Below are 13,693 nucleotides of genomic sequence, written 5' to 3' on the forward strand. Positions count from 1 at the left end.
CAAATCTCTACAAGATCTTTCACAAGCATTTTTGCTATTTATATTTATCATAACCAGTTATGGTGGTTCAGAAATGTCCAGATTAACAGAGGCTTGAGCTGTAGGGACTGACTTCCTGAGAAGATTTTTAAAAAATAAATAATGCAGATTAAGTTTTCTGTTTAAATTAGATTTGTTTTCACATGAAGTATGTGATAAAAGAACTTGAAAAAGCTGGGCAACTATTCTTAGTCGGATTGTTCCCCTCTAATTACCAACTGTACTAAAATATACTTTCTTACATTTCTGCTTTAATGTACAGATGAATTGTGGACTATTTCTGAAGTGTTTTCACGAAGTACATACATGAAAGTATCATGTATGTACACACATGAAAGTACACAAAGTAAAACGTGAAAATCTGTATTCTTGCAGAACTTGTGCAGAGACAAAGCTATTGCATTGGAGAAAATGAGACAGAGGGTTGAAAGATACAAACAAGATGTTGAGAGATACCATGAGCGCAAGCGCCATCTAGACTCAATTGAGATGCTTGAAAGGAAAAGGCCTTGGGTGGTAAGCTTTTGTCTTCTTTTCAGTGTTTCTCTTACCTAACCATTTTTCCTAATACTGCAATATTAGATATATGCCAAAAGTTTATTTTAAAAAATTAAGCTGTTATTACAATTGCTTGGTGCAAAAATGCCAGGTCTTGAAATACTACTCCTGGCCCAGCTTTGATCAGAATTTTGCTGGACTGAAGAAGTTGCTTAAGATGTAGCTTAAGTAGTTACTACCCATTTAGGAAAGCCAGCACTATGGGCCAAGAGCAGTACTCCTTTTTATTCCTCAAAGACACAACTGGCTTACTTGAAGCTATGCCTAGCCAGTTCCACTTGCTTCTTCTACCTATAATATTTGGTTTTGTTTACAGAATGTGTGTTTTTTAATGTTTGTTTTGTTTAATCAGGTTGCCTTCCCCCTTTTCTAATTTTAACTTATTAATTGAGATTTGGTGTACATTACATAAATCACGGTGAATATAGGTTGGCAATCTCAAAAATTTTGTCATTTTGAGCAACAGAAATTTTACACCAATTTAAAAAAGCCTAGGATCAAGGACAGGTCATTTATATGAAGCAAAGTAAGTCTTTCTGAACAGCACTTCGACAGCAGTTTAGTTTAATGTTGAATTGTCAGTCAGATTAAATTATTATGAACAGTTTAAGCTGATGCAGATTTTATTATATTGAAGCAATATGTTGTTTGCCTTGTTTGCAAGCTTCGTAGATTTCATGAAATACAGGTACAGAACTTATAAAAACTTACATGTAATTTTTATGGATGCAGAAAGCTTGTAAGGCATTTTGTTGCAATTTTATAGATAACAAAGCCTCGCATGGGTATACAAAGAACCTTATGTCCCTTGTATCTTGAAGAGCAACTGAATTCAGGGTTGTACCTTCACTGCCTTCAAACCTTCACACAGAGCACAGAGGGATATAAGAGCAGCAACTGAAGTAGATGAATGGTGATGGGTGCTAAGCAGGGAGATGTGTGCTCTGTACCATTAGGACTGGACTTCTGCACTTGTCGAATAATGCAAGTTTTTCTTACTATACATGCATTAGTCTTGGTTAATTAACAAGAAGAGGGAGTTATTTTATTAGTAGGGATACAGGTCTTGCATAGTTAATGTGAACTGATACTCTAGGTCAGGAGTGTCAAACTCATTTTTCGCCAGAGCCACTTTGGCCTCATGGTTGCCTTCAAAGGGCTGAATGTAATATTACGACTGTATAACTGTAGGAGTAGTTACATATAAACGCTGCAGAATGTTACAAAATGGAGATGGCAGGCAGCCTGAAAACAGGTCAGCTGAAATACAACACTGGATTGTGTCTTGATACTAGTGGAAAAGAAGAAGTCTAGTGCTCAACTTGTTTTATTATTTGACCACTGTAGAACTGTGTTTTTATTCTAAAGACTCCACTGTTTTTTACCTGAGGAACATTTTTCTAGTCAAGTATTTTCTTATCAGTGCCATTTGCTTCTGTATCTGTAGAATTTCACACCGTTTTTATGTATGTCTATGTCTAATAGGCTTTTGAGCATCTGCTTTAAATTCCTTAAAATGGACCCTAGGAGTAGTGTTAAAGATTTAGACTCAAAGATTTAGGGGATGTTTTATGTTCTTGTATGTATCTTAATGGGACTTCCATCAAATGATTGTGTCATCTATAATCAGTGAGCAGATTTAAGGAGCTGCATTTTTTAAAAAAAAGTAGGTTGTCCTTCTTTTGGAGGGTATTAATGAAAAGGTGTTTCTTACCCCTCCCAGCTTAAGCTTAAAGTAGTATGATATACCATAAAGTATACTCTTTTAAGGTATTGTAACAGCAGGAGTTGCTGTTCCTCATGCGGTAAATGTCTTGAAAACACATAGTTCTGAAAATATGTTTTGACCAAGCCATGCCCATTCTTCTGTTCTTCCTCTTCCATTCACCATTGAGAAAAGCTTTGTTACATAGTTTAAATGCAAATATCTCTTGGGAGGGCTGAAATCCTTTGGAAGTTCTGCAGATCTTTCACTAGGTGCATGATTACAATCAAGGCTATTTGCGTAATGGTTACAAAAATTAAGATGTGCCTGCAAAATCAAACAGCTTTCCCTTCCTCTGCACCCCATGTACATGTATCTACTGCTCCTCCCTCTGGCCCTCCAAGAATCCTTTTTTTTCCTCGTGAACCCTTAAAAATCATTGAATGTCATGTTATTTTCTTTTTTTTGTTTGTTTGGGGTTTTGTTTGTTTATTTTTCTCCAGACATCCTAGCACCCAAAAAAATTCACTAGTAATAACTCCTTTAGCCTAAGCTACTTTCTCCTCTAAAATTCCCTCTTCTTGAAGTGGAAGTTCTTGGTCACCACACTTCTTACCGTCTCTTTCTTCTCAGAAATTCATCTCCACTTAAGCTCCATAGGTAGTGACTTCTCAGGTATTTGTGGTATACAGTGGAGTTTTTGTTTACTTTCCGAGGCTCTGTCCTGCTCTGTTTCTGTCCTCGATTTACTTCAGGGTTATATCTGTTACTGGCTCTGACAAACTGTCTACCTCCTTCCTTTCTCTTTACGTTTTCTGCGGTTATTAGCTTGAGGATTTCTGCCTTAAGTAGTGCTCAAACTACGGACCGAAAGGGATGAAGAATTACTTTTTCCACACTGATCCCAGTTGGACTTAGAGGCAAGATAGTTGCAGACAAATTGGTAGGTTGAATTGCATATTCTTTAAGAACCATTAAGTGGTTCCCTGGAGACAAAATGATCCCTACATCTCCTAGTCATAGTGACTAGTAACAAGAGGCTTACTTAAGCAGTTGCTCTACTTCTAGCTTCAGAACAAGATTTTTCTACTAAAAAGCATGTGCAATTAAATAAAATAGTAAAATATTAAGACAGTATAAAATGCTGGAATAGAAGACAGAATTCTTTAATTATTTTACTTTCAACTCCTCTAAGGAATATGAAAATGTTCGTCAGCGGCATGAGGAAGTAAAACAAAGCCGAGAACAAGCCAAGGAAGAACTGAAGAGTCTGAAAGAAAAGCAGTCCCCAGTCACAAAAAAAATCCAAGAAACTGAAGAATATTTTGAGTCTCTGGATAAGAAAATCAGAGATAAGGTAATATTTCAAATTCTTTGATAACTTTTGAAATATTTGAGGCATTCTCTGTTCAGTTTTGTAAAGTGTAAAGTTATAACCTCTTTTTTTGTCATGTGCCATAATGATGTGTATCTGAAGAAATTTTTCTGAAGTACTTGTGCTCTTAGCTCTCATTGCCTTCTCTGTGTCTCTGCTCCGTTAAAGCAGTGAAACTCAAGAATGCCTTCCTTAGTAAACCCTCAGCAGCACCTCTGAAAGTCCACTCTCTTAGTATTGTAAGAGCACACAAATTTTGTAATTCTCTTTGTAGAACCTTCAAAATCTTCAGGGATATAATGTTAGAGTTTCCTTGAGTTAGATACCTATATTAAATTGGTTGCCTGTTTTCATTTGTTCTGTAGTTTGGGTTCATGGATGCTCTGTTTATCTTAGAATGTAGCTGGTTTGGGTGGTCAATATAAGCTAAATTACAACTTTTCTGCCCTAAAACTCTTCCTTTAATATTTAACCTAATTCCATAAGTAGGGAATATTCTTTTATTACACAGTAATTCTGCATCAGCTGTGAATACTCTTACCTGTAAGAGAATTTAATGGTAAACTTACCTTTGCCTTACAGCTTACTGTCTGTTTTTTTAATAGCTGCTCTCTCTGGGGATACAGAACATTACCACTTCTGTATGACAAATAGAAAAGTATTGTAATTCTCTGCAGATTAACTACTATGTACTATTACAGCTGTAGAAGTCATTGTATACATAGACTGCACAAATTTTTAACACTTAACCAAAGTTAAATCATAACATGAGACTGTTCGGTGCAGTGAGTTCTGTTTGAAGATAACTGATCAGATCAAAGGACTTGGTGTGGAGATGTGACATCTGTAGAGGACTGCTGTCATGAAGCATCTTGTAAAATCAGGGTCTGAAACTTCAGTGGCATTTAGTGCACTGAGCTTTTGCACTGGCCGTGTGCTTGCTTTAAAATACAAACAAACACACCCACCCCCCCAAACAAACAAAAAAAATACCAAAAAACCCCAAAACCAGAAAGACTGGAGAAAGACAAAATCACAGACTGTCGTTCACACCACTTTCGTTTTTGTTGTGATGTAAACAGTATTACTCACCCAACTACAGTGCTATTATTGTTATTATTATTTGCTAAATGTATCCTTTGAATTTAGTGCTCCACAATACTACAAGAGTTTATTATGCTGTGATTCAAAATACTTAAACATTTTAAAACTTTGCAGTTTTATTTAAGTAGACATTTGGGGTGTGGTTGGGGTTTTTTGTTTGTTTTGTTCTTTGTTGTGGTTGTTTACATGTAAGTGTACTTACTTTCCTTAAAGGAAAGTTAACAGCTGGGAGCTTGACATTAATTTTCATAGTGCATTAATGGCCTCCATGCTTGTGAAGTGCTAAACTTTGTTTTCACCACTTGGTGTTATTTTGTGGGATTTTACTCCTATTTTTCTTTTTTAATTGTTATATATTTTTTTCAAACAGAAAATAATTCTACTGAACCATTGCTACCGCAATTCTTGGAATTATTGGGCTATATTCCTATGAAAGTTGTCTTCTGTTGGTATGAGTTAATCATTTATATGAGAAACCTAGGAGAGAACAGGGAGCATTTTAGTTTTAACTTGCAGGGAGCGTGCTCAGCATAGAGTATTTGCTACAGAACTGTGAAAGAAAAACTGGGGAAATGTACTAGCTGATCGACTCATACTCTTGAATCAACATACTTTTCTGCTCAATCTAAACTTGTGCCATAAGGCTTTCATACAGGAAACATTCACAAGGGTAACTGTATGCTGAAGTGGTGTTTAATTTGGGCCTTGGGAATGAATTGCTTGCATTTTCTTCTACAATATTCCAGAAGACAAAAATATGGGAAGAAGGAAGGATGCTACACTTAAAGTAAATAACTTACAGAAGACTGACTGAGATATTCTAATACTGCTTTCCAGAGATTATTTGCTATTTTTTTAGTTGCAATGTATAGCTAATACTATGTTTTATATAATATTTCAATAAGACATTTCCAAACCTGAGTTTTATTCCAATATTAAATGATATGTCCAATTCTAATTTGAATGATTAATATTCTACCTTGAAGAAGCCCCCATGGAGTCCAAAATCATAGGAAAAGGCTTTATGGAATACATTGTATATGTGGTTATGGTGTGAACAATTTGTGTGACATCAGGCATGTTAACAAGATGTTAGAGATGTATTGCTACGTCTTGAACTTTTGTGGCAGTAGCCCTTTTGGGTACTGAAATCCATTTCCCTCCCACATACCTTCTTAGCTTGTCTGTGAAAATGAAGTCCCTGTAAAGGAGAATCAGTGCTGCTTGTATTCTCAGGAGATACTTTCGACCTAAGGCAAAACTTCAAGCTTTTCAAGTACCATACCTTAAAATTGTTTAAATTGCTGTTTCTTCATTAGTTCTTCACTTTTTCATAGATGTAGCTTGAATTTATTATAACTTAGAATTTTATCTTTGTAGATGCAAGCATTTGGTGAGCATTTAATAGATAATTCCCCTGTAAACCAGCAGGAGTTGATTAATGAATTATTTTATTATAAAAACAGTATAACTCTTTATGGCCCCAAAGTTGTTTTTTAAAAGCCAAATTTCAATTTGGCATTAAGGGAAAGCAGTTTAATGTTCTAAGTCCTCTCTATTTTGGACACACAGACCTATAGGGAACATAATCATCTTCAGGCTCTGCGGTCCAGGCTTATATCAAGTAACGGTAATCTTGACTGCTTCTTGAGATCTTGCTCTTGGCTTGAGTATATATATGTGAGAGCAGAGATAAAGCACCTCTTCATTATGTATTTTTTTGCCCTTTGTTGGCAAAAAGCCAGGTATGGTGTTAAAGATTTTGCCTGGAAGGAGCTGGACTGAAAATAAAGGCAGAGCTAAATCTGTGAGGAAATTAATATACTGAGACATTGCATGACTATTTCTCTTGTCTCTCTTTGTGTTAAAACCTTTTTAAGGATTTGGTTAGACTAAGAATTCCTAGTAAAATTTTGTGCTTTGCATGTGTAGGACATACGGATTCTGGTAAAAAGTAGCTGGCCCATTTAGTCAGAAGAGGTTGATAAAATCGTGTGAGAGAAGCCTAGAATACTTTCCAGTTTATGCTCTGTAAAGTAATTCAAACAGAGTGGACTATGCACTGCAGTCTTTTCAGGAACATTTGACAGTGTAAAGCGATGTATGAAAACCACGAAGACAATTACAGTTGTTAGTCTGTTCTGTAAAGTAGGTGTATATCAATATATAATAACTGAAAATATAATGATAATTGAAACATTGAATTCCAGTTCCATACTAGTGTCCTGATTTTGAGAGCCTTCAGAATTGTTTTGTGAATATTTTGCATCAGTTGCCTGTGAGAGAGCTTCCTCTTCAGAGTGCCTGCCTGATGGCTTTCTAGAGAACATCGTGGAATTGGTGCTGTGTTGCTATCAAATGCAAGACCAAGATGTATTCTTCCATAGTGCCTTCATTCAAACAGCTGTAGAATCAAGGTCTTTAATTTTTCTGCATCTTTCAGCTCGCAGGAGGGAAAAGGTTCTGCAAAGTTTTGTTTTCTTTATTCTTGATGCACCTTAACGTTTCCAGTGTGATTCCGTTTGTAGGAAAACATTTCCTCCAGCAAGAATGCTGGTTTTGTTTCCATATCTGCAGTGGGATTTACTTACAGTCCTTCCATCCTTCTGCAGTCTTGCAGCATTCTACTTGGGCTGTTTTCTGTCTTGACGGTTCAGGAAAGGAGGAATTAAGTTTGTAGAGAAAGGATAGTACAATTCCACCGTGTTCAGAACTCAGTTGTACAAGTGCCTGGGCAACCTGACACAGTAAGACCTGCTCTCAGCAAGGGATTGGACTGGGTGATGCTCAGAAGTATCTTCCAACCTATATTATTTTACAACTCTATAGAAAATGAGAAAGGTTGAGAAAGAGTAGAGATACAGGTGCCTGTACATGAGCCAACAAGTTGTCAAGCTCAGCTGTGTAGAACGTAGCTTTAGCACAACACACTTAAGCAGCAGAGTGACTTTGGCAAATTCTGTTTTGGCTGTCCTGTGTGTAGGAACTTATACCTTTGTTGCTCTAAGTATAAACTTTCCTTGATAAAGCTGGTTTGGAAGAAGAGGCAAGAATATTTTGTAAGTATAAGGATCTGAATGTAACATTTTATTGAAATTGAGGATGGAGTTATTTTAATTTCAGATTGTTTAGGAGACTCCTGTCATGCCTGCATTGGCACATCTATAGCTGAATGGTTGTGTACAGTTTATAGGCCATTATTCAGTTCTTCACAAATTGCTGAAAATATACGTTACAGATACAAATAAGAATAATAAGAAACTGGTGCGTATGACTTTGTCAGTAATAAAATGTGGAATAAATACCTATTTATGAATATACTGAATAGTCTTTAAAATGTGACTGCTTTTTACAAATACAACTGCAACTGAATTTGACTATCTAATTTCAATATCTTACTGTATTCAGGCTGCTGAAATCAAAGACACTTCTCAAAAATGTAAACAGAAGCAAGATGCTTTGGAAATGAAAGATAAGCAAGTAAGAATCTTGGTATTTGTAACTTTTTTGTGTGTTTCTTTGCTACTGTATAAATTCAGTACTAGCTATAGCATATGCTGCATTCAAGTGGTATGCTACTTCTAAAAATCTGCATTAAAACACAAATATGCGGGGAAGTTGGGGGTTGTCTGCTCTTCTGTTAGGAAAGAGGGAAGTTTCTCTGAAGAGGCTGCAAGTGCTTGCACGCTTTACTCCAGTCTTTAAAATGCCTATTGATCAAACAGGTATTCTTAAGGTACAGGTACATGTTACATAAAATCAGTTACCTTAATGAAACAAATCTAAGAACAAGACAGTGTGTGTGTAAATACACTATACATTACAGACTTTCCTTGAAAGGCTGCAGCCTCTATCGTACAGTAATGCCCTCATCATTAAATATGCCGTCAAATATTCTATGCAATACACTAGGGTTATTGCTTCTGTTCAGTGTGTACATCCAGCTTTTTTAAAAAAGAAAACTTAGTGTTATAAAACAGTTACAGAGCACTCAGTCAAGAAATGTGTAAATTAAATGTGTAAGGGTGCACACTTAATGATGCACATTGTGTTTGTGCTATAGGTTTCATGCAGTCTTAGACTAACTTTCAAATGCATTAAGCAAGATCTTGGCCTTTAAGCTTCTGCTTTTGTAAAAATAAAGGAACTTCAAAAATTTACTTAAAGACTTGATTGTATTTTTGCTTAAATGTTCCTAAATCTTAACAAAATCTTGTCATTTCTTCAACTGTTATAAGGCTATTGGAAATATGGCAGACTCTTACGCTTTTTGTGCGTGGTTACATTGGCATTTAATACCACTTGCACAGATATTGTAGTTATTTGTTGTAAATTTTGTATGATAAACTCTTAATATTGGAAATACTAAATATTTATAGATTGAAGAAATTAATCAAGCTTTGAGAATGAAAAAATATGAAGAAATGGACAGAAAGAGGAAAATACAGAACACTCAGAAGGTGATAGAGGACTGGAAGAATGAGCTCAATACAATAGCAGACTGTGAAAATCTTCAGCCACAAATTGATGCTGTTAACAATGAACTGAAAAAATTACAAGAAGAAAGGACAAATATTGATATTGATATCAGTGATCTAACAGCACAGAAAATGAACCAAGAGAGGGAGATGAAAAGTAAGTTACTTGGGGTTTTGTTTGTTGATTTTTTTTTATTATTTGATTTTTTTTTTTTTAATTTTTATGGCTGTTAGTACAGAACCTACTTGTCCTACTATAGTGAAATAATTTGAGACATTTACCTCAAGCCTCATAGTTTTATCTTACATGTATAGCAGTCCTCTTGTCTGTTATTAGTTTTATTAAAAGTAACAGAAACAGCTTTCAAAGAAGGAATGAGAAGATTCAAACACAGCAACTGACCTTAAAACTGTCCTTCCAAAAAGTTAGTTTTCACTGATCTCTGGGTAAGGAGACTGCTTTGCCAGTTTCGTTTTTGTTGATTTTGGTTTTTGTTTGTTTGGTTTTGGGTTATTTTTGAGGGGAGAAGGGGATGGTTTGTTTTTCGGTTGATTGGTTGGCTTTTTTCTGTTGTTAAATGTTAGCAGGGTGCAAAAAACAAATAAACAAACAAACTGAAACAAAAGCAGTTTGCTTCGAAGATGCAGTGCTCTTTGGCAGTATATCAGCTACTGATGCTGCATTTGTCCTTTCTAGATGAACCTGAGCTAACCTTAATTATAGTAAATTCCTTTATACTAGCCTAGGAGTTACAATTAGTAAATTCAAGAATTAATAGCTTGTCAGGTAGTGTTGTTTATATTCCTTGGTGATTGTGGTACCTTTCCGCATGCCTGTTTCTCTGGCACTCAACTTGTCATGTAATCCAAGAAGAAACTGAGATAGATAGAGAGACCAACTGACCTAAGGAGGGAAACACTATGTATTTTACCTTGAGAAGCACAGAAAGTATTTAATCTGTTTCTTCTGAACAGCAAATGTTTTTGTACACAGTCTGTTGTTACACATTTGGTTTTTTGCAAGCGTGAAATAACACTCAGATTTCATGTTGCTTGTCCCACTGCCTCTTTCCTCTTGGGGTGTTTTGGATTTTAAATACAAAGGTAGAACAAGTTTTGAAAAGAGATATTTTTAGCACTAAATTTCTGTTTTTAGTGTGCTACCACATTTTGTTATACGTTGGGTAAGTCTTCATTGTACTTCAGATTTTGAGCTTTAATAGTTCTTAAGATTTCTTTAGGATAAGCAACAGCTTGGTTGTGGAAAGGGAAACTCTTAATTCTTAATAATCTCTTAACAATCTTACTGCTGCAGTAGCTTAGTTGATAAATATTGCAAAATGCTACTTAAAATATGTGTACTTCCTATGGACTCTGTTTAAGAAACAGCCTTAAATTGCAGGAATAATTGATCGCCTTGGACAACTTAATAATATAATGAATATGAAGGAAGAGAATCTTAAAGTGAGATTCCGAGACACCCACTCTGCTCTTATGTGGCTAAGACAGAACAAAGACAAATTTAAAAAAAGAGTTTGTGAACCCATGATGCTCGAAGTAAGAAAATTTACTTGAATGTCATTCTAACCAGTTTATGTTTCATTTATTTGTGCCTTGCAAGACTTTGAGAAAGACTTTTAAGACTTTCAAGACACATCTTGAAAGAACTGCCAGTTACATGCAGGGTACCATACATCAGCATGGTGAACTGTTTGTAATTTTAATTTCGTAGGCAATGCAGTAATACTTGACATTGAGTAAAACAGGTGTTTCCTACCCCTTCCCTTCTCAAGGAGCGGTTCTTTATTCAAGTCCTCATTGCAGATTTCCTCTGCATATGAATAACTTATGGAGTGTGGCATTTGCCGTTTTTTATTCCTTATGGTAACTGTTTCTGAACAGTGAGATACCTTTAGTAGTACTGGAGCAGAGCCGCTAGACATGAGATGGTGGTGTTTGCAATTTGTAAGGTTAGGGTGGAGCAAAAGAGGGGGAGGTGGTCTGGTGGAGACAGTGATATGATAGATTCAGGAATGCTGAGGAAGGGTATGGATTCCTAAACACTCAGACATAATGACATGTGAATTATTGTAGGTTTCCTCCCAAAATAATTGATTGCAAGAAAACAGGAGATAAGTCTTTAAAGGCACTTAAGCATTGTCTTTGTTTTCATTAAATTAAAGCTCGAATATTATCTGACTGCTTAAAATATTTTGGGAAGGGGTGTTAAGTCCAATTGTATTAAATCTCTTTCTTATTACATTTCTTTATCAGATCAATATGAAAGACAATAAACATGCTAAGTATGTTGAAAATCACATTTCAGCCAATGACATGAGAGCTTTTGTTTTTGAAAGTCAAGAAGATATGGAAGCGTTTCTTGTGGAGGCAAGTAGGCACTAGTCTTAAAAATTGCGTAAATACTGATGTAGGAGCCTTTAACTTTGGAGTCTGCTGAGTAAGTGTCTGTATTATTAAGTTTTGATTGACAAGATCAGCACAATGGCTAGTACAAAGTATTCAAAATTTTTCTTCTGGATTAAGGTTTTCATCTGGAGCAAGATTTTTGTTTTGGTTTGGTTTTTTTAAAGCCTAGACCAGCTGCAGGGGTACAGGAATATTAAAAAGCTACTTCTTTCTAGAAATAACTTTAGTCTTCCTTGACAAGGCAATAATCACTGAGGAGAAAATACTGTGTACAAGAAAATGACAAGAGCAGGAAGCTACTAATTTAGTACAAAGCATTTCCAGTGCCTCCTGACTAAAGAGGCAAGAGAACATCTTTTGTGAGAAGACAATGGTTCCAGCAGCAAATCAAGCTTACATGTTCATAGTACTGCTGTTTCCTGGAGCAATAAGGCAATTGTTCCCTTTGAGAGCCAGACAGATGACGCAGGAAAAAAAAGCCATAAGATATGACATTAACTCTCATAATGCTTCCCAACTACTGTCCACAGAATAGTGTGATTAATGACAAACTGTCCTGAAATTTTCACAGAATCTGGTTGTTTTTATATATGTGAGCACTAGTGGTGATATTTGAGGTTCTGGGGGCTTGTCTTGCTTCCATGGTTGCGGAACCCATTGCAAAGCTGCTTAAACCAGCGCAACTGATCTTTTGTGTTTATTCTCAATCTTTTCTGCTCTGTTAGGATCAGGCTTTTCAGAGCCTCTGTAGCCAGTGGTCTGCCACTGCCTGTGCAAAATGGTCATACAGCCTGAAAGAGGGGGCTTCCTTATTACATACAGCTTGGCTATTTAGATTGAGCACCTGGCTCTGGATTTCTTTGATTGTGAAAATGCCATGCATTAGAGAAAACAAAACCAGAGAGAAATTAACTGAGCTTGGCTTTTAGAGAACTCAGTCAGACATGAGCCAGAGTGGAGTTTTGTGGGTTCTTCCAGAGGCTGTCAGTTTAAAATCATCTGGATTCTATGAATCAAGGATAGATACTTGACTTTCATGTAGTGAATTTTTCTGCTCTTTACTACCAAATAATCTAATGGAATCTATATTTAGATACGTGATCATCAGAAACTAAGGGTTAATGCGGTATGTGCTCCTGCTGCATCATGTGCTGAAAGTTTACCTTCAAGACCTATTGAAGAATTATGGTATGTATCAGATTATATCAGTGGGGGATGGTTTTAAATACAATGTTTTGTTGTTGTTGTTGCTGTAATATATATTTGAATTTTCTATGCAAATCAAATTTTCAACAATTCAGTTCTTGGTTAGCAGGGCTTCTTTCTGACCCTCCATTAACTTCAGCTTGCTTACTTGCCAAATTTTATTTCTGATGTATGCTTTTTTTTCTTTTCAGCCGATATGGATTTTTCTCATATTTACGAGAGTTATTTGATGCTCCTCATCCTGTGATGAGTTATCTTTGCGCCCAGTACCGTATTCATGATGTCCCTGTGGGAACAGAGAAGACCAGAAACATGATTGAAAGGGTGAGATGTCCTAAATTTGTAATACACCTGTGGTCTGGAGTTTCATTTCAGAAATTCTTTTGGAATTTAATGTGAAGAAAGCAAAAAAAAAAAAAAGCCTTAGCCTTTTATTTGTAGTAAAACCAGTTTATCATACATAAACATATTGCAAGACATTTTAACAAATCTAGGAAATCTAAGACAGTACTTCACAGAAAGTTAAATATATCTTGCACGTGCACACTGTTCCGAGTTAATTATATGAAGTTGTCTCATTATAACATCTACTTTAAATGCCTGAAATATTCTGTGCAAGATTTTGATCAAACAGTTAATAGTACGTGACATTGCTGACCTGTCATTTTTAAATCAACAATCAGAAGCTGCTTTTTAAATTTTTTAAAAATACATTAAGAAGTTTGGTTTCTGGCAAATACAGTTGTATAGCTTCAGTCAGAATTTATGTGCTAAATAGTGTATAAATGTTTTGGGTTCTTA

General features: G+C 35.7%; 1 protein-coding gene across 1 annotated transcript in view; it reads left to right on the forward strand.

Moving 5' to 3' along the window:
* The window catches only part of SMC5 (structural maintenance of chromosomes 5), a 43,356-nt gene that overhangs the window by 7,186 nt on the left and 22,477 nt on the right, over positions 1-13,693 (forward strand). Inside the window, exons 6-13 of the mRNA XM_065045962.1 lie at positions 415-555; positions 3,498-3,659; positions 8,190-8,261; positions 9,161-9,416; positions 10,662-10,816; positions 11,534-11,647; positions 12,780-12,874; positions 13,084-13,216. Coding sequence (XP_064902034.1) covers positions 415-555; positions 3,498-3,659; positions 8,190-8,261; positions 9,161-9,416; positions 10,662-10,816; positions 11,534-11,647; positions 12,780-12,874; positions 13,084-13,216 — 1,128 coding nt within the window. The remainder of the gene's footprint in view (positions 1-414; positions 556-3,497; positions 3,660-8,189; positions 8,262-9,160; positions 9,417-10,661; positions 10,817-11,533; positions 11,648-12,779; positions 12,875-13,083; positions 13,217-13,693) is intronic.

This window comes from Columba livia, chromosome Z (assembly GCF_036013475.1).
Source record: "Columba livia isolate bColLiv1 breed racing homer chromosome Z, bColLiv1.pat.W.v2, whole genome shotgun sequence".
Lineage (NCBI taxonomy): Eukaryota > Metazoa > Chordata > Aves > Columbiformes > Columbidae > Columba > Columba livia.